The sequence below is a fragment of the Hyperoodon ampullatus genome (assembly GCF_949752795.1).
Source record: "Hyperoodon ampullatus genome assembly, chromosome: 5".
Taxonomy (NCBI): Eukaryota; Metazoa; Chordata; class Mammalia; order Artiodactyla; family Ziphiidae; genus Hyperoodon; species Hyperoodon ampullatus.
The window spans coordinates 79,198,098-79,219,499 of NC_136918.1; the positions used below are offsets into that span (position 1 = coordinate 79,198,098).

Below are 21,402 nucleotides of genomic sequence, written 5' to 3' on the forward strand. Positions count from 1 at the left end.
ATTTTTCCCTGGAAATCCTGTTGTTTAGGTGTAGGGCCTTCTGGATTGGCTCTATAATTTTACCTTTTTTATTGTTTTTGCTTTACTTTGGGAAGATTTTATCACCTTCATCATATGAATCCTATATTGAAGTTTTCATTTTTGCTATCATGTTCCTGATTTCTAAGATTTTTCTTTTTTTTTTTGGTCTCATGGATATATATTCTTAATTTATCTCTCCAAGAAGATTGGGGGTAGTTTTGTTCTTTGAAATTTTTTCATAATAAGTTTTTCTTTATAATTTTAAAATTTCTATTATAATGTTTCTAATTTCCAATATTCTCTTAAGTCTTTGAGTACATGACATTCTTTCTTCTGCTGATGCCTTCTGAATTACTTTTCTTCTAGTTTCTTTTTATCCCTGCCTAATGTTAGCTGTTCTTCAAGTGAGGGTTAATCCTTGGTTTATTCTTCATGTTTGTGGGCAGAGTCGAAAATGCTTGTGGGTGGGACTTACCAGCTGTCAGTTTCAGTGCATGGTGATCTTGCTGAGCTTTTTGAGGGTAGTCCCCATGTTGATATTTTTAGTTCCTCTTGGGTTGGTCAGATTTTCTAGAGAAGACTTCTCAATTTCCCTTATGGATGGTAAAGGCCTGTGTGCCAGCACTCTTCAAACTAAGTAGGGGAAAGGCTTCAAGCATTCAGAAAGCATACATTCACTTGATCACCCTTGTTTCGGAGCAGTACCCTTATCTTCTACTGTACCTAGTGTTCCATAGTCCAGAGACACTCTTTTAACTTTTTCTAGAGAATAAAATTCTAGTTGTCTGTCAGAGTAACAAAAAGTGTGGAACTGGGACGGTATTTAGGGATGTAGTTGTTCTCAAGCAGTTTTCATCAAATCCTCCCTATTTCAGCTATCACCTCCTCCTCCCTACCCCCATCACCACCTTTTCCAGAGGTACTTGGTGCTGTTAATTCCTGAGCCTTTTGAAGAGTCTGCAGAGTAAATTCTATTGGCTCTTGGCTTTTCCTACTGCCAGCTTAAGACTTGCCTTTCCCAGATCTGTTAAGTCAGTTACCATTTATGCATCTGCTTTTCAGCTTCTAAAATTAATTTTATTGCTGCTGACTCCTCTCTTGTTCTTCTTGTTCTTGTGTTTTATGCTTATAAAATGATGCCTTTATTGTAGCTTTAGTGATGTTTCCAGAGAGGGTGAAAGAGATGTGTGTTCAAGGCCTCTCTCTTTGCCCAGATGTCCTGACATTATTTCTTACTACCAAGCTTTTAAAGAATATTGGGGATAAAGAGTTAGAAGATATATCTGGACTGTAGATAGGCAGTTTTGCTAATTAAAGGCAAGTTCATCATCATCATCACCACCACTAACTTTTATGTGTGGAGTGCATTAATTTTCTCGTTGAATTCTCATAATCTTTATGAGGAGTACTATAATTACATTCATTTTATAGGTGAAGGAAATTAAGGCTTAGAAGGTGTGTGGAACATGCATAGCATCACACACTATGTGGGCAGGATAGCTGACTCCAAATTCTAACTGCTCTTAACACTGGGCTTGGGCATCAATGCCTTCTTTATAATCAACATCAGCTAAGCTAGAACTAAGATTGATATTCATGTAAGAAAGTTTAGAAGCCTAGCCAGGGCATATGGCTAAATAGAAAGCCAATCTATCTTTACACTTCTTGTTCTAGGGAGTTACCACCCACCAAGAAGCTGTTAAGTCCTTTAAGTCTATCCTATCTCAAAGTTGTAGATCTAGTGTCAACTTAGGACCTCAGGGCCAGTGGGCTGGTGTTGAAGTTGCAGTAGTGGTCAGGCGCTACAGCCTTGATGGCCGCTCCATCAGGAGATTCCCACCAGCCTGGCTGCATGTATTTCACCATTTTAGGGATTCATGCTGCCATTATGTCAGTGGACTGTTAGGTGCTAGTAGTCAATTGTGATGTTGACTGACTTAGCAGGGAGGTGCTGCTGACTTAGAGCTGAATGAATGAAATGTGATGAATCACCCTTTTACTTTCCTTTTGGTTAAAGCTGAAGGAATTGAAGAATCTGCAGCAGCAATACTTACAGATTAACCAAGAAATCACTGAGTTACGTCCACTGAAGGCTCAACTTCAGGAGTATCAAGATAAGACAAAAACATTTCAGATTATGCAAGAAGAGCTCAGGCAGGAAAACCTCTCCTGGCAGCATGAGCTGCATCAGCTCAGGTATGGTCATCCCTGCTTTTTAACCCTTTTCTTTTAGTTTTTTGTGTTTTTTTAAATGAAATAGTTATAGATTTATGGGAAATTGCAAAAATAGTACAAAGAACTTTCATGTACCCTTCATCCAGTTTCCCACCACTATAGTACAATTTCAAAACCGGGAAATTGATAATGGTACGATTCAGAGATCTTACGCAGATTTCACACCAATTTGACATTCACTCAAGTATGTGTATAGTTCTATGCAACTTTATAATATGTGTGGACTCATGTAACCACCACTACAACAAGGTATACAGCTGCCCTATCATCACAAATATGTCCTTTGTGCTACTAGTTTATAGTCACACTTTTCCCCTCCCTCCCATCCCCATATCCCTAACTTCTGGCAACCACTAATCTGTTCTCCATCTCTATAATTTTGTCTCATTCTGAGAATTTTTTGAAGTATGCAACCTTTTGAAATTAGCTTTACTCATACATAATGCCCTTGACATCCATTAACATCATTGCATGTATCAATACTTCATTCTTTTTATTGATGAGTAGTATTTCATGGTATGAATGTACTGCTTTAACCGTTCATTCATTGAAGGACATGTGTTGTTTCTAATTTTTAGCTATTAGAAATAAAACTGCTATAAACATTTGTGTATTGGCTTTTATGTGGACAATAAGTTTTAATTTCTCTCAGATAATTGCCCAGGAGTGCAAATACTAGGTCATATAATAAGTGGCATTTAGTTTTTTAAGAAACTGCAAAACTATATTCCAGAATGACTGTATCATTGTATACTCCTACCAGCAATATATGAGTGGTCCAGTTTCAATATCAAATGCTACATCCTTATCAGCATTTGATATTGTAACTAAATTTTAGTTTTTTACAGGTATGGAATGCTGTTCCACTGTGGTTTTAATTTGCATAATGGCTACTAATGTTGAACATTTTTTTACATGCTTATCTATAGGTCCTTTTTGATGAAATATTTGATCATGTGTTTTGTCTATTTTCTAAGTGGGTTGTTAATGTTTACTGTTGAGTTTTGAGAGAGTTCTTTATGTATTCCAGATACAGGTTTTTGTTTCTTTCATTTGTTTTTTTTTCTCTCTCTAGTTTTGGTGTGCAGGCTCCAGGGCGTGTGGGCTCTGTAGTTTGCGGCACGCAGGCTTTCTAGTTGAGGCACGTGAGCTCAGTAGTTGTGGTGGGCAGGCTTAGTTGCCCCACGGCATGTGGGATCTTAGTTCCCTGACCAGGGATCGAACGCGCACCTCCTGCATTGGAAGGCAGATTTGTTACTGCTGGACCACCAGAGAAGTCCCCAGATACAGGTTTTTTTGTCAGATATGTGGCTTGCAAATATTTTCTTCCAGTCTGCAGTTTATTTTTTTCATCCTTCCATTGAGAAGGTCCTTTTAATTTTGATGAAATCAATTTATTGATTACTTTTCTCTTTATTCAGATTCAGTAATTTTTATTGTCTATCTTCAAGTTCACTGATTTTTTTTTTCTTTTTCCTTTATCACTTCCAATCTGCTATTGAGTCCATTGAGTTAGCTTTTTATTTTGGCTATTGTATTTTTCCATTCTAAAATTTCCATTCAGGTCCTCTTTATATCTTGCTGAGGCTTTCTCTGTTTTCATTTATTTCCAGTGTGTTAGTAATTGCTTGTTGAAGCATTTCTATGATGGCCACTTTAAAATACTTCTATAATTCCATATATATAGTTCCAACATCTGTGTCTTCTCGAGTGTTGTAATCTATTGATTTTCTTTTCTCAATCAAGTTGTGATTTCCCTGTTTTTTAGTATGACGAGTGATTTTCAGTTGTAACCTGGACGTTTTGGAGTCCTATAAGTTTTAAGACTCAATCTTACTTAAATCTTTGGTAGGCTTCCACTGACACCATGCCAGCAGGGGAAGGGGAACACTGCCACTTTACTGCTAGAGGAGGGTGAAGTCCAGCGGGCTCCTTACTCAGCCTTCATTGATAACCCCTAGTGGGAGGCAGTGCCCTGATACTGCCAGAGGAAGTCCAGGCTCCCCACTTAGTACTCCACTGAGACTGTAGTTAGCAGGGAGCAGTGCCTTATTACTGTTAGGTGAGAGTAGAAGTCTAATCTCCACACATGGCTTCCATTGATACCACTCAGGGGTGTGGAGGGCAGCACTTCATTGTCACTGGGCAGTGGTGAAAGTCCAGGCTCCCCACTTAATCTCCACTGACACTGCAGGAGGGTGATTGAGGAGGGGCACCTGTTACCACTGGTTAGTGCCCACAGTCCAAACTTCCCTTCTGGTCTCTTCTGTTACTACCTCTGTAGGAACAGGGGGGGACATTTTAGTCTGTTATGGGTGGAGGTGGATGTCCAGGCTCCACATGTTGTCTCCAATGACACCGTAACGAGGGTGAGAGTGAGGGTGGTCAGAGAGAGGCACCTCTTTACCAGAGTGGTGGACAGTCCAGTGTACACACTTGGCCTTTTCTTCTTCTTCTTCTTCTTTTTTTAAAATATTTATTTATTTATTTATTTATTTGACTGCACTGGCTCTTAGTTGCAGCATGAGGGATGTTTATTGCCACGCGTGGAATCTTTAGTTGCGGCATGCAGGATCCTTAGTTGCAGCATGTGGGATCTTTTAGTTGTAGCATGCGAGCTCTTAGTTGCAGCATGTGGGATCTAGTTCCCTGACCAGGGATCGAACCCAGGCCCCCTGCATTGGGAGTGCAGTCTTAACCACTGGCCCACCAGGGAAGTCCCCACTTGGCCTCTTCTGACACCACCTAGCAGGGAGGGTGAGGTGCACCTAGTTACCTCCAGGCAAGAATGACACTAATCTGTTCACTAGGAGTTTGTTAATGGTGGTAGGGAGATACTGTAGTCTTTCCATGGTGTTCTGCTGCAGTTGGGTGGTTATTGTCATTAATGTTTCTGTCTTGCTAGTCCTCCCCTTCCTGGGCCTTTGGCAAAAGACAGCAAACTTTTCTTGGCACTCATTTGTGTTCTAAGTTGTTGCATCCTCCCTCACCCAGTTTGGGATATGTAGAATTCAAGAAGGAAAACCAGTAAAGTCACCACCATGTCATTCCTTAAGTCCTAGAGTCCTGAGCTTCTCTACCTTCTTCTCCATCTTTTCCAGTCGTCTTATGTTTGGTTTTATATATAATTTCCAAGGTTTTTTATCTATACTTAGTGGGCGGAATAAGGAAAAATGCATCTACTCCATCTTGTCTGGATCTAGAAATCCAAGCCCTTTTCCTTTAAAGATGACTAACAGTGCTATATGTTCTATTAGAGGGAAAAAAATTATGATAGCAACTCAAATTTTGGATGTTTTTTTAATTCATTGTTTCAGATTTGATCTGAAAAGTAAAGGTAAAGAATAAGTGCTTAACAGTATATAAAAAACAGGTCCTGTTGTTGCAGCCTCATTGTTGGGACTTTATTACTGTTTAGTGTAAGATGGTGGTACATGCCACATTAGTAAAATCAAACCCAAAGCCTTCAGAGTTTGATACTAAAAGGGGAATCTCCATGTTGGAAAGTGCTGCTGATCAAGCAGCACCTGCTTTGTCTCACCTGCTGCTACAGGACAAACATAGGCAAGTGAATACAAAGAATATGAGGTGGAATCTAGAGTCCCATCCAGGTTACATTATCTACAATGATGACAGATATCAATATAGTAAAATAATTATTGTAACATCCCTAAGAGAGCTCTTAATGTGTAGATAGAAGAGATTTGTTCCTTCACAGATCCTAGATGCCATGCACTTTACTAATGTGATATTTCAAAATAAACCTTAAACAAGGTTTATAGAGCAAAATGCTTTTTAGAATTTGGTCATTTAAATTTTATGGAGTGAAATTACATCCAAAAGATTTTCATATTCAACATCTTTACAGACTTTCTTATAAGTGAAAATATATTAAACTTATTCCATGGAGTTGGCAACTTCCCCAGATAATACAAGAACACATTTTTTTAATCAAAGGATGATTGCAGAGAAGGTAAAAAAACTGAATTTTTGCTCTCTGGGAATACAAATTGCTTCTGTTTCTTCTTTCTGGAATTGAACCCTAGAAGAAAGATGCTTCATTTCAACCTCATCCTTTTTTCTACCAGGGAATAGCTGCCCTAGCTTATTCTGTTAGAATCTCAATTCACCATCAAGAGATCATCTTACCTCAGATGAACATTAATGTTGACCACTGAATTTAGGGCCCCCCAAAGATGATTGAGAGCACATGGGAACATCACCTTAACATCTCCCATATTATCTCCAGATCACCTGGAACTAAAAAAAATATTGTGTCCAGTTGCTAGTGTAAACGGAAGAAGGGCTGCGAGGCTCTAAAGGGTTATTTTCTGCAGCCACTTGTTCCTCTTTAAACTTCCTCACAGGGCATTATGAAAAGATACTTTCCTTATAAAGTTGACCCTTAAGGGAAGAGAAAAAGAGGGAGAAAGAAAATGATTTCTGGTCTATTGATTTTTTTCTTCCCTCATTTTCTCCCTTTCCACCTTTCTCTTAGCCTTTCTCTCTTTACCTTCCACATTTGAGCAGTTTTGAAGACAAGAAAAATTGTATATCAAGTGGATGTGAGTAAATTATGAGAAAGAAAGGAAGACGTTTTACTTCACTTTTAGAAGAAGAAAATGAGGACACAGATTTGATTCACTGACTCTAGGACCAGTTTCTTTAGCCGAATATCTTTAAGACTCCCTGTTTTTTGCTCTTGAAATACTTGGGAGAAATGAGGTTTTCAAACATGAAAAAGCTGGAACATCTCATTCAGGCTTCTATGACACTGGGTTTGGCTTATGAGAAGAGCCTGGATTTATACAGTAACATTTCTCTTCCACTTGTAGCTGCTGATTTGCTTATTCTGCTCTGGTTCCTGTGCTCTCTTACTTAAGGGGTAAGTGAGGTATAGCCCATTTATGGCTGTGTTCTCTTAAGTAATCAGGTTTGTTCCTTAGTGCCTCTTCTCCATTGGGGTCTCTCCACACCATAACTACTTGTCCACCTTTCTAAACAAAATGGTGGCTTAAAGCTTTATGGAAGAATTGTGATCTTTCTTGTGCATTCTCAGTTTTACACTCCTTCTTTCTTATTCGCTCTCATTTTTCACAGACAAATTTCGGAGAAAGTGTTTTAGAAAATTTCTGTGCCTTTTCCATATAGTGGCCTTGTAATAAAAATTTATTTTAGTTTCTAAGTTTTAGCTCTGCCTTTTTAAAAAAATCTGACTGTAATCCAAGTCACCTCTTGACATAGCAGGATTATTTCATAATTGGTGTATGTCCTTTAGAAAAGAAAGGACCATTTTACCTTACCAAATAAAACCTTACATTATTAGGAAAAATTAGAGACATGGGTACTATTCAAAGTAAACAGATGCTGCAGAAATTTGACTACAATCCTAATGGTTTTTTTCAATCATAGTGTAGAAAGAAGTAGAACTAAAGAATATGGCAGAGAGGCAGTTTTTGATAGAACTATGGAAAATTAGCTGGGGTCAAATAGAAGCTTCCCTCTTGGTCAAATTCAGGGGATAAATAAATATCAGCCATTTATATTTGTTGAGTGATTGTGATATGCCAGGCTCTGTGTTTGGTGTATGACATAAAGTATCTCATTTAATCCTCACAGTAATCCTAAGGAATGCATCATTTATTTCCATTTTACCAATGAGGCTCAGAGAGATTAAGTTACTTTTACTCAGAGTCTCATGCCTAGTGTATGACAGAGCCAGCATTTGAACCCAGATCCTTCAGACTCTACAGTTGCATTCTCATAACCCTGATAGTATACTGCATCATGGCATCGCCTTTCTGAAGAATTACAGTGGTTTCCCATCGCTTAGAGTAAGTGTTATTTAGCATGGTATTCAATGCCCCACAGGGTCTGACTTCTTTCCTCTCCACCCTCATTTCCTGCCCTATCCACTCTACACACTACTACAACAATTCCAAAACTCACTATATATATTCATTCTTGTGCCTTTTGTTCTGTTTGCTCCCTGAACCTGGAATGCTTTTCCCATTATGGAAACCTGCCTGACTCATTGTTCAGGATTCAGACCAAATGCCTGTTTTTCTTCCCCAATCCTGCCAGCTGCAATTCTTTTTTAAGTTCTGCTCCATCATCTTGCTGCACAGTCCTGTTTATAACAAATTTCTCTCTGGTTATGTATTTTCTTTACTACATCTCTACAGCCCATAATACTGTTTTAAATATGCAATTATTCATCTTTGTCTCACAAGTATATTTTGCCTGTGACTATTTCATGTTTTTTCTAGGATGGAGAAGAGTTCCTGGGAAATTCATGAGAGGAGGATGAAGGAGCAGTACCTTATGGCTATTGCAGATAAAGATCAGCAGCTCAGCCATCTGCAGAATCTTATGAGGGAATTGAGATCTTCCTCCCCAGCTGAGACCCACAAAATGCAGTATCAAAGACAGGTGAGTGATTTCAGCGCTGATTGCTACTCAGAGGTAACCACTACCCAGGAAACATCAGCTTCCTGAAAGCTAAGTGCCCATCTGCCACTATTAGGCAAACCATCTGATGACTTCCTAGGAGGTGGGCAGGGTTTCTGAAAGGAAGGATTTAAGCATGAACAATGTTAAGAGAGAATTTCATCAGTGTTTGTATCCTGGCAGGCATCCCCAGAGACACCAGCTTCCCTAGATGGATCACAAAACCTAGTTTATGAGACAGAACGTCTTAGGACTCAGCTCAGTGACAGCTTAAAGGAAATTCACCAAAAGGAGTTAAGAATTCAGCAACTGAACAGCAAGGTAGGTGTTTCCTGCTAGGCTGGAGTTCAATTTCTTGTTTCCATGACTAGAATCAAGAAGGTAAGTAGAATCTGGTTAAGCCTGGCTCTAGCTATATTAGGAGACAGAAGTTTTACCTTTCTCAGAGCCTGGGTTGCTTACCCCAAAGCACTGCATACAGGGCCATTTCCTTTTCCTCACCCTTGGAGAGTCCTTGGGGGAGTGATTTGGAGAAACCCATTCAGTAAGAATAAAAAAGGCAACTCCTTTAGGGAGCCTTCCTCCCCAGCATCATCTCCCCATCTGTATCACTTGTTAGTAATATTGAGTTAACTCCCCACAAGTCCTCCAGCAAGTTTCTCTGTATTTCCCAATAGTGTGTAACAGGGAAGAGTCTCAGGAAAGAGGATTTTCATGTATGATTAGATAACGGGGCAGAGATGAGAGATCTGCTCTTCATTTCACTCCATTTGTAAGTTTCCTCATTGTGTATTTAATGTTCTGGAATTAAAGAAGCCAGCTTGCTTTTTCCCAAACCTCAGCCTTGCCACTCTAGACACTCTAGGGAAGCATGCTGAAGTAGAGGACCTCTTTCTAAAGGGAAGAGCTGCTTTGCCATATGGTTCCTAGAGCAAAAGCCAAGGCAAGATAAAAAAATTATTCTTGGTGCCTTCACATCTCTGTCTTCTCCCCTCATCTGTTCTCTGGCTTCTCTTCTTCCTTCATCTGCTTCCCCTCCACCACCCTCTTATGAATTATTATATTCCTGTTGCTCTCTGACTAGTCAGAGTATTCTCTAGTGGCACCTCCTCTAGTTCTGCCTTCTTCAGAGGAAGCCAGCTAGGTAGTGTATGTTAGCACTGGAAGGGATTTAAGTAATCATTGAGACTCTGAAATCCAAAAATTAGCTTTGAGGAAGGCTATAAATGTCCAAAAAATATATGCAAAATGGTGTGTGTGTTTTTTTTTAAGTTTCTCATCACAAGAACTCAGGCATTCACCAAGGGATCTGTGATCCAAAAATGGTAAAGATCAGTAGGCTGTATCACAGATGAGGAAACTAAGGCCCAGAGGTATTAAGTAATTTGCCTGAGGTGTTAGGAGGAGGTCAGTCTGAGGTAAATATGATAATGTACATGGAAAAGCACAGTGCCTGGTTTATGTAGAAGGTACTTACTAAATGTTGTTAAATTCAACTAATTGACACTGAAGTATCAGAGACAGATAACACTATTAATTTTGGCAGAGAAATTTGCATTTTTTAAGTAGGTTTGTTGATCAAAATGAATTGGTAAAATTGCAGACCCTTTTTGGGGAGGTTGTCTGGGAGTTTTTAGGGGGGCAGTGGGGAGACTCCAGAGCAGATCCTACCCAGTTCCTCTTCTAGCCTAGTCAGTTGTTTCCAGAAACTTCTGCCCTTCATAGCTCTGTAACACCTCCTCTTTCTGGAAACTATTCATTAGACCCCATCTCAACCTTTGTTATATTTGCCCTCCTGAACATTAGACTGTGAATCACTCTGGGCATTTGTCTTTTCCGGACAGTGCTTTAAACTGCAATTCAGGGCTATTAGTAGATGATGAGGTCATTTTAGTGGACAGCAACTGAAACATTTTTCACGTAAATGTTTTACTGAAGTAAAACACCGAAAAGCACACAAATTGCAAGTACATCATGGTATATTTTCAGAAAGTGAAGACACCTGTATAAGCAGCACCCAGATCAAAAATCAGAACATACCAGAACCGCAGGAGTCCCTTGTGTCTTCTATTCACTACCACCACCTTAGAACTATGTATAAATGGATCATATCTTCTCTTTTGTTTGCTTCATTTATTTTGTGAGATTCATCCATGTTGTTATGTATACTGTGATTTTTCTGTTCTCATGCTGTGTAGTATTTATTACATTGTAGGCATATAACAATTTCTCTATTCTGCTGTTAAAGAACTTTTGGGGTTTTCAGTTTTGAGCTATTACAAATAGTGCATATAGTTTTTTTTTTTTATAAAACAAGTAAAAGAGATGGAAAATATGTATTATGCAATATATAATAAAGAATATAATTTGTTTTGAGAAACTTTAGTTTTAGTTACTTATATTTATATACTGCATTCTGAGTCATTATCAAAGTTATGTTTTCTTTAACAGCTTTATTGAGATATGCTTCACATACCACTTAAAGTATGAGAAACCCTGCTTTAGATCACTGTCATTCTGGGTGAGAAAGAGTTCTTCCTTTAGAAATCAGCTGTAAGGAGGCATCTCCATCCCTAGGGTTGGTCGTTCACTTATTCATCATTCATCAAAAACAAATAACTATTATCTGCCTTCTATGAGCCTGGCCATACATTAGGTATTGAGGATACACAGTGACCCCTCATGGAGCTAATTGTTTGGTGATATTAAAGCCTCACTCTAAATGGGTCCCAGCTAGCTAGGAGGACTGCTTCTTAGGTCCTAGCATGGGATGGTAGTAATGGGCTGTCAGCATAGAATGTCTCCTCTCCAAGCCACTGCCCTAATTCTTTCCATGGATGCTCAGATCTTATATGTATCTCTGCCAGCATGGTTGGATATTTGTATGTAATGCAAACTTAAAACAAGAAACTTAAAACTTAAAAACATGAGGGGAGGGCTTCCCTGGTGGCGCAGTGGTTGAGAGTCTGCCTGCCGATGCAGGGGACATGGGTTCGTGCCCCAGTCCGGGAAGATCCCACATGCCGCGGAGCGGCTGGGCCTGTGAGCCATGGCCTCTGAGCCTGTGCGTCCGGAGCCTGTGCTCCGCAACGGGAGAGGCCACAACAGAGAGAGGCCTGCGTACCGCAAAAAAAAAAAAAGAAAGAAAAACATGAGGGGAATGATTATTGGTATCATGTAGTCTCTATTATTCCCTCCTATTCTGTTTTTACAAGTATAGATATGATGAAATACAGTAGCTTATGAGTTAGAGCAGAGGTCAGCAAACTTTTTCTTAAAGACTCAGTAAATATTTTGGGTTTGTAGGCCATACCATTTCTGTTACTACTCAGCTCTGCAGTTGTAGCAGTTGTAGCACGGAAGCAACCACAGATGACACGTAAACAAATGGGGTGGCTATGTTCCAGTAAAACCTTATTTACAAAGAAAAGGCAGGGACTTCCCTGGTGGTGCAGTGGTTAAGAATCCGCCTGCCAGTGCAGGGGACATGGGTTCGATCCCTGGTCTGGGAAGATCCCACATGCCGCAGTGCAACTAAGCCTGTGCACCACAACTACTGAGCCTGCGCTCTAGAGCCTGCGAGCCACAACTACTGAGCCCGCATGCCACGACTACTGAAGCCTGCATGCCCTAGAGCCCTCGCACCGCAACTACTAAGCCCACGCTCCACAACTATGGAAGCCCGTGCACCTAGAGCCCATGCTCCTCAACAAGAGAAGCCACCACAATGAGAAGCCTGTGCAGCGCAACAAAGAGTAGCTCCTACTTGCCATAACTAGTGAAAGCCCATGCGCAGCAGCAAAGACCCAACACAGCCAAAAAAAAAAAAAAAAGGCAGTAGGCCCTGGCTCATAGTTTGCCAACCCCTAAACTACAGGGATCTATGTCTATCCTAGACAGAACAGTGCAGACATTACAAAAGGTGGTTTGTATGAGGGTGGCTTAAAAGCAGTTAGACTTCTTAAGTTACGGGAATTTTTGCTTCCAGTGAGTTTTACTGGTCTACCCTTTCTCCTCTAGATCTTCCAAGAAAAATGTGTTGGATTTTTTCAACACTGAGTGATTTGGAGAGGGGTTTGGTTTTTTCGTTTATTTGTTTTGTTTTTCTTGGTATGGTTTGGGCTGCTTACTGTGGCCAGGAAAGTTGACTTTCTTCTACATTAGGATAGGACCATATTACTCCCTGTCTCAGAACCCAGTAGTTGTCATTGTACCCAGCTACCTTTGTTTTCCAATTAGTATTGCTTCTTAAACATTTATATTCTTTCCTTTACTAACTGTTCCCACCCCTGAAAAAACCTGCAACCTACTTAAGTTCCCTTGCTGAATTCTCAGATGGGACACCATCAAAAAGCAGATAGAGCTCTAGACTTGGAATCAAGGACCATACTTGAGTCCTGGCCTGCCATCTTTTAGCCACATAACATTGGATAAGTCACCACTCATCTCTTTTTTGTCATTTGTAAGTGAAAATAGTAGTTCTTCCTCTAACTCTCTCAAATAAGATAATACTTTTGAAAGTGCTTTGTAAACTGAAAATTGCTCTTTAGAGGTAAGGTTATTTGTTGTGTTTTTCATTCTGGCTATGCAAGTATTTTTGTTATACCACATGGATTTCTTGTTCTAATTTTCCGTATGCATTAAATGTCCTTCCCAGTCAGAGTATCTCTATAAAAAACTGCTTATCCTTTCTCCTGTAAATGTTGATTCAACTTTTTTACACAAACACTAACCCAGAATACTTACAAAAAAGAATACTTGAGAAAAGATTGAATGTGCAGCCAGGTACACCAATTTCCTTTCACATAATGTACATTATCCAACAAAGGTACTTCAGAGAGACATCTTTGTGGTTGTTAATGTATCTGGATGTTAATCATAACTAAAACTTAAAATTTGACAGCCTGCAAGTGAGGAATTAGAATTATAGTTCCAGGGGAACCGAATTCAAGTCATTGGGCAGAAGCTACAATGGGTAAATTTTTTATTCAATATGAAAAAGAAAAATATCTGTTTTTGACATGGTAAAAAATGGCTTGGGCTGCTGGACACATTCAAGGGAAGACTGAATTACTACCTGTTACTCATGCAGTAGAGGAGAGCCCTGACTTGAGTGACTGAAATGCTTCCCCCTGTGAGAGTTGATGCTCCCAATATAGCTTCTTACATACATAGGCATAGTAGGATTTATTCTGTTTCTCCCTCTTACCATCTGTTATCATTTTTACTTTCTCGGTAGCTTGTAACTCTCTACAGCATTGAAGAATCTGCCCAGGAATATTATTGTATGAATTTTTAGATGATAGCTCTGCCTCCAGCCATATTGAGCTCTGAGGATTATAGTCATTTATTAGTAATCTCAACTTGGACCCAAACTATTGCCTTTCTCCTTTTACAGGCCTCAGTTAGCCTATCCTGTTAGATTGCTCTTGGGTTTCTGCCTCCTAGTTTTTCAGTTAATGTACTAGGCACCATAAATAAAGTTTTTACCACTCTTCCAGAATTGTTTTCCTTTCTCAGTTGAAAAATTCTGAGTTTTCTCACATTGGAGGAACACAGTGCTATTTTTGGTATTATTGAAAGAAAGGTCTTGCATAAAAATATTAGATCCTTAAGACTCAGGACAGTTTGCTTACACACTGCTCGTAGTGAAACTAGTGAAACAGTCCTATGGGCTGGTGCTCATCCTCTCTCCTATTTCAGTTCTCTCAGCTGCTGGAAGAGAAAAATACTCTTTCCATTCAGCTCTGTGACACCAGTCAGAGTCTCCGTGAGAATCAGCAGCACTACAGCGACCTTTTTAATCACTGTGCGGTTCTGGAGAAGCAGGTTCAAGAGCTGCAAGCGGTGAGTGAGAAGGTGAGAGGCCGGGAAAAGTGTTGGGAAATTGAGTGCAGATGATAAAGCGTAAAGCGCAGCATCGAAGAGGTTGATGTCTTCAGGCTGAGGATTCATTAGGTGTGATGGAGACAGTGAGAGGAGAGGAGAGGAGGAATAAGGTCCAGGAAAAACTAGAGTGAACGGTAGGGGCTTCGCTGGTGGCACAGTGTTTAAGAATGCGCCTGCCAATGCAGAGGACACGGGTTCGAGCCCTGGTCCGGGAAGATCCCACATACCTTGGAGCACCTAAGCCCATGCACCACAGCTACTGAGGCTGCACTCTGGAGCCCGCGAGCCCCAACCACTGAAGCCTGCACGCCTAGACCCTGTGCTCCGCAACAAGGGAAGCCACCACAATGAGAAGCCCGTGCACCGCAACGAAGAGTAGCTCCTGCTCACCACAACTGGAGAAAGCCCGCGCGCAGCAACGAAGACCCAATGCAGCCAAAAATAAATAAATAAATAAATAAATAAATAAATAAATAAATAAATTTTTTAAAAGAGTGAATGGATTAGAAGGAAAAAGATGAGAGAGGTGGTGGGAGAGAAATCAAAAAGTAAGTGGGAAACAGTGATGACTGAGGCTTTTGGAAGGCTTTTTGCTTTAAGTAATAAGAAAGCTGTAGGAAGATTTGGACCTGAGAAACAAAATAGGCAGAGCTGTTGACAGCAGTGGAGAGGAGAGGTTGTTGAAGTTGGAGGAGACTGAGAGTTAGGGTGGAGGTGAAGAGGACATGGAAGGAAGAGGAGGGGTTGGGGAGGAGTTGTTGAATAAGGGAAGGAGCAGAGTAGCTTCTGGAATGTACATGCACCTCCACTAGAAGAAAGCAGATTTCAGTGATAAGCCTTTAAACTTTTAGGAGGAGAGATTCAAGAATGAGAATCTGAAGGAAAATCTAATAAAGAGTTTTATGTAGGAGATTAATGTATTAGAACAAAAGATTCTCACTTCTAAATCTGTACTTGAAGAGAGTGATAACGGAGGTATTCCTCTCCACATTTCTCTTTCTCTCCAATGCCTAAGTGAGTTCTCAGTTTGCCTAAGCACAGTTTCTTGACTGCTTTCATCACTGAATTACTAAACTTATTCTTCTTCTAGGGACCACTGAATATAGATGTTGCTCCAGGAGCTCCCCAGGAAAAGAATGGAGCTCACAGGAAGGGTGATCCTGAAGAACTGAGGGAGCCACAGCTAAGGTTGGGGAGGAGTTCTCAACCTCGGGGCGTGTGCTATGTTTGCAGAAATTGGGTGGTCATCGAGTTAGAACAGGAGTCCATTGTATGGATTTACTATGCCTTCTTATCTTACTGGCCTCACAGAATTAATGTGAGGATTAAAAAGTGACAATTCTAGGGCTTGCCTGGTGGCGCAGTGGTTGAGTCCGCCTGCGGATGCAGGGGACACGGGTTTGTGCCCCAGCCTGGGAAGATCCCATATGCCGCGGAGCGGCTGGGCCCAGGAGCCATGGCTGCTGAGCCTGCGCCTCTGGAGCCTGTGCTCCTCAACAGGAGAGGCCACAACAGTGAGAGGCCTGCGTACCACAAAAAATAAATAAATAAATAAAATAAAATATTCTTTGTGTTTGTACAGTCTTCTGTAAATTTTCATACTTTATAACCTTAGGAAGACTTCGGATCCCTTGTCAGCAACTATGTCCTGCATCTAGTGATGCTGTTGTTCTCCTTTTGTCCTGAAGCTTTTCTGAAGCCCAGCAGCAGCTGTGCAACACTAAACGGGAGATGAATGAATTGAGGAAGCTGCTAGAAGAAGAGCGGGACCAAAAAGTGGCTGCTGAGGCTGCCCTCTCCATGGCCGAGGAGCAGATCAGGCGGTAAAGGGCTGAGGGACACAGCCTCTGTTCACTTCTGACCCTTTCTGATCATACTCGTGTGCATTTCAGTGGCCAGACTTGGGAATAATTAGGATCTAGTTCTCATCCTGAGATGGGTGCTGTAGTGAAGGTAGGATCAAGACAAGCCACGTTAATCCAAGCTCAGCCCCTCCGCAATTCCCTCTTTGGCCCTGATGCAGAATGGAAATTGAGGCAGCTAATCAAGCGCTACCTCCCAGGCCTGGCGCTGCCGTTGTCATGTTAGCACCTCACACGCACTCTGCAGTGCTTGTGCAACTCAGCGGACTTGCCATTTAAAAGCAGCTCACCAATACTTATAAACATCTCCTCCTTCCTCAGCCTAGCCTACAGAAGGTGACAGACTGACCTACATGGTACCAGACCATTCTGTCCGCATCAAGGCTGCCCCTGAAAAGCTTATCTTATGGAGGAACAGACACAGAAGGGGTCCTGTGCAGCCAGCCTGGCTCTCATGAGGAGAACAGGCAGGATGGAGCTAGGCTGGGCATGTTCAGTTTCTCTTTCCACGCTCACAAATCAGATTAAAGTGTTCTTTCTCTCCTGGAGAAAAGTATGGGCCCTGCCAGGAGAGTCCAGGAGTTTTAGGCTAATGGACATCCCTTCACATGGAGGAAACATCAGGAGTAGAGTTCCATCCTCCCCACCACGATTAAAAAGTGCATCCCTCTAGGCAAATGCTTGATCAAGTGTGCGCTATGTTTACTCACAGCCCCTTGATACATTTCTCATTTTTGTGAGAAACCATTGAGTGGATAAAGGCAGCTTCTTCATTAAATGGAGAAGTTTCAGTATTAAATAAATAAGCAAATCAGCAAAAAATGAAGCAGAAAGCAGTAGAGGCTGCCAGTTCAGTTTAATTGTAAGAACCCCACAAAAATCTTTCTTGGTTGCTTTTGCTTATTAGCTTTTAGTAAATGGAAAAAAAATTAATGAGCTTCTCTGAGTCAGGTGTGGTATAGCAGAGGTTTAGAGACACACCTGGGTTTTGAATTCTAGCTCTACATCTCACTGGCTGTGCCACTGTGGAAAAGTACTTTTACCTCTTTAAGCCTTACTTTGAAGATAATAGCACCAACCTCAAACCTGAGGATAGATGTATGTAAAGCACGTGATCCAGCATCTGATCCACAGTAGGCAGTCAATTCCTGGTAATTATTACCATCTCTACTGCTGCTGAAAGAAATCTGTCTGCTCTTACACTCCTTGCATGGGGGTGGGGCCGTGGGAGCAGCCCTTGCTGCAAGTCCCTTACCCTGCATCACATGACAAGAAGGCCATCAGCCTCTCATGCCGTGGACCAATGCCTCTTTTTTTTCTCAACACAGGTTGGAGCATGGTGAATGGGACTCTGCCCGGTCTCCTATCATTGGCTCCTGTGGCTCCCAGGAGCAGGCACTGTTAATAGATCTTACAAGCAACAGTTGTCGAAGGGTAAGAAGGGGGAAGGATAAAGAGAGGGTACTGTGCTCTCAGACAGGGCTGGCTGTGTTGAGGGCAAGGGGTCAAGGAGAAGGAATGTGGGCCTGAGACTGGAAGGGTATGGAAGGTTGGAAGAAACTAGTGGAATCTGCCAAGTCATTGGCCCGGAGGGGCTTTCTCTCAGGTTACCTCTTTTCTACAGTGGTTGGAGAAGGGGAAGGGACAGATCTCTATAAGGCAAAACTCTCTGACTTTCAAATTTTCCTTTCAGACCCGGAGTGGTGCTGGATGGAAGCGGGTCCTGCGTTCGCTCTGTCATTCCCGGACACGGGTGCCACTGCTGGCAGCCATCTACTTGCTGATGATTCATGTCCTACTCGTTCTATGTTTCACAGGCCATCTATAAACCTAGTTCTCACCTTTTGGATCACTCCCCTCAGAACTTGGAATTCCCTCACCTCTAGCAACAAAACCATCAATTCCAGTGGAACAATCTTCCCACTTACAGGTCCTCTCTCCAACTCTCCACAGAAAGTGCCTGCAAAAACAGAGGTGGATATGAGCACAGGTTAGAGCTGCAGTGCCTGCAAAAACAGGCGGATATGAGCACAGGTTAGAGCTGCAGGGACCAGTGAGTCTGCTTTCTTCTACTGTCCAGGACCTGACACTTCTGCATAATCTGAGGAGGCCCCACAGTTGGTTATTGAGCCCAATATTTGTTCAGATTTTGCAGGGCCCTGATCTTTTTTTTTTTTTTTTTTTTTTTGCGTTACGCAGGCCTCTCACTGTTGTGGCCTCTCCCGTTGCGGAGCACAGGCTCCGGACGTGCAGGCGCAGCGGCCATGGCTCACAGGCCTAGCCACTCTGCGGCATGTGGTATCTTCCCGGACTGGGGCACGAACCCGCTTCCCCTGCATCGGCAGGCGGACTCCCAACCACTGCGCCACCAGGGAAGCCCCAGGGCCCTGATCTTTTATGGTCCTATGAAAGATGCTGAGGAATGTCTTTCAGCCAGGAGGATGGTTCCAATAAACCTAATAATCAGAAGTCCAATATCATTTTGATTGATACTTTCTTTGTCTCATGTACCTTATATTTTCTCCTGCTTCAGAGGGAAGGTGAACCTGCCATAAACAATGGCAGGGGGAATGTTCTGGGGAACATTATCTCATAGGATATCTAATTAGGTCTCTGGCAAAACAGAGCCAGAATAGAAGAACTCCCCAGGGGTTTTAGCTGTTGGATCACAGGGGAGGACGGCGTCTCTTTCCCTGGCTGTTCAGGCATAATTGGAGTGAGAGTCATGGTCCTGGACCATAAGGTGAGGATCCCACTGCTTATCCCTTGATCACATGTGTACTAAGGTATTAAGTGGCCTGTGCCTTTCCTTTCACTGAAAGGCAAGAGGAACTTGCTATGGACAGTGGGATTCAATTCTTGTCATTTGTGTGTTATCTGAATAAGCCTCGAATGTGGGCCCTAAAACAGTACACTAGGAACCAGTCCTAGGTGAGGCACTGACTGCCAGCCAGGGAGGTCTGACTGGTGTGACAACCACTCCTAGCCGCTTGAAGTACGAAGCTGCTTTGCTGTTGGTGACAGTTATTCCAGTTTCCCATTGCGTCGTCATCTGCCCTCTGCGGTAACAGAGAGCTGAGGAAAATGGAGGGAGATTATAGAGAAGACAAAATATTTAAATCCAAGCCTGAGAATGACAGCCGGGTTTGAATTCCATTTGTGCCTATTCCCCACCTCTCCTTTCTCCAACCCTTACCTGTTGGTTATTTTCTCATTTTGCACATGTTCCCTGCCTGCTCTCACCACCCAGAGAGGAGAGAAAACTGGTGGATGGACTGATCCGCTCTAATCCTTTGTTCTGTGGTGACCAAATCATGGTCACAGCAACCCAGGAACTTTCCTGAACAACTGTAAAATAATAAAATTATTTTCAGAATGAAATACTGTGGTGGCGTGTAAATGCATGTATACACAGGTGCTTACATATATGTGTGTGCATGCTGAGGAGAGGAAGGTACATAGAGGAAGTAGGGATAGAGTAGCCAGGAATTACCATAGGAGTAGAAAGCTCTGCATATCCAGGCTTCATTCTCACTGGCCAGCATCTGGCTGCTTGCATCCTTCTAGCCTTAGCTGCTAGACCCCAGGGTGGTGAAGCAGAGTGAGGAAATTCCATCCTAATACTGAACCAAACAAGCTGGGCCTTAGGCAGATTCATGCAGGTTTTTGCCTGGGCCTGGGAGAACTGGTGCATATTGAAAACATTTTGTCCCTAGGGATCCCTCTGGGTAGGAGTGGGGGAAAGGAAGTCTCATAAGGAAAAAGCAGGATGGGCATTATGATGTGTTTATATGTGTTTATATGTGTTTATATCAAGTCACTGCTTAAGAAATGCTAGCTCACTTTCTCAAGGTACAGTAAGTAAATTGAACCACGTCTATCTGGCTTTAAGGCCCATGCTTGCTATGTCTCACTGCCTCTCATCAAGAGTGAACTTGGGGGACTTCCCTGGCAGTCCACCTGTTAAGACTTGTGCTCCCAATGCAGGGGGCACAGGTTCGATCCCTGGTCAGGGAACTAAGATCCCACATGCCACACAGTGCGGCCAAAAAAAAAAAAACAAAAGAGTGAACTTGGCACATTTGCTAAGGAGAGGTGGACTTGATTGTTTGTTTTTGCGGTACGTGGGCCTCTCACTGTTGTGGCCTCTCCCATTGCAGAGCACAGGCTCCGGACGCGCAGGCTCAGCAGCCATGGCTCACGGGCCCAGCCGCTCCGCAGCATGTGGGATCTTCCCGGACCGGGGCACGAACCCTTGTCCCCTGCATCAGCAGGTGGACTCACAACAACTGTGCCACCAGGGAAGCCCTTGATTGTTTTTTCATTTTATTTTATTGAAGTGTAGTTGATTTACAATGTTGTTTTAGTTTCTACTGTACAGCTAAGTGATTCAGTTATACATATTTTTCACATTCTTTTCCATTGTGGTTTATCACGGGATATTGAATATAGTTCTCTGCTATACAGTAGGAACTTTTTGTTTATCCATTCTTTATATAATAGTTTGCATCTTCTAATCCCAAACTCCCATCCCTCTCCCCCCCCCCGCCCCCTTGGCAGCCACAAGTCTGTCCTTTATGTCTGTGAGTCTGTTTCATAGATAAGTTCATTTGTGTCATATTTTAGATTCCACATATAAGTGATATCATATGGTATTTGGCTTTCTCTTTCTCACTTCACTTAGTATGATAATCTCTATGTCCACCCATGTTGCTGCAAATGGCATTACTTCATTCTTTTTTATGGCTGAGTAATATTCCATTGTATGTATGTACCAAGTCTTGTTATCCAAGATGGGCTTTCTTGTCATCTATGATTAAATTCTATGATTTCCCTGAACAGCTGTATCTGGATGGTGTGTCACAATATCTGGTCTGATCATTTCTATTTTTGACCCAAAATTAGGACTCAAAACATTCTAAAAGATTTTTTTTTCCTTCTACAA

At 41.9% G+C, this 21,402-nt stretch overlaps 1 protein-coding gene across 8 annotated transcripts in view; it reads left to right on the forward strand.

The window, feature by feature from the left end:
- The window catches only part of GOLGB1 (golgin B1), a gene marked incomplete at its 5' end in the record, with an annotated part of 66,869 nt that extends 47,037 nt beyond the window's left edge, over positions 1–19,832 (forward strand). For 4 of the 8 annotated variants that reach the window (XM_079704187.1, XM_079704188.1, XM_079704189.1 and 1 more), the window contains 8 exons: positions 2,039–2,217; positions 8,526–8,688; positions 8,890–9,027; positions 14,410–14,553; positions 15,686–15,783; positions 16,284–16,418; positions 17,786–17,891; positions 18,151–19,832. In XM_079704187.1, coding sequence (XP_079560313.1) covers positions 2,039–2,217; positions 8,526–8,688; positions 8,890–9,027; positions 14,410–14,553; positions 15,686–15,783; positions 16,284–16,418; positions 17,786–17,891; positions 18,151–18,285 — 1,098 coding nt within the window. In that variant the 3' untranslated portion in view covers positions 18,286–19,832. Of the gene's footprint in view, positions 1–2,038; positions 2,218–8,525; positions 8,689–8,889; positions 9,028–14,409; positions 14,566–15,685; positions 15,797–16,283; positions 16,419–17,785; positions 17,892–18,150 lie in introns of all 8 variants that reach the window. The other 4 variants (XM_079704186.1, XM_079704191.1, XM_079704193.1 and 1 more) reach the window with 2 other exon arrangements.
- Positions 19,833–21,402: the final 1,570 nt, after the last annotated feature.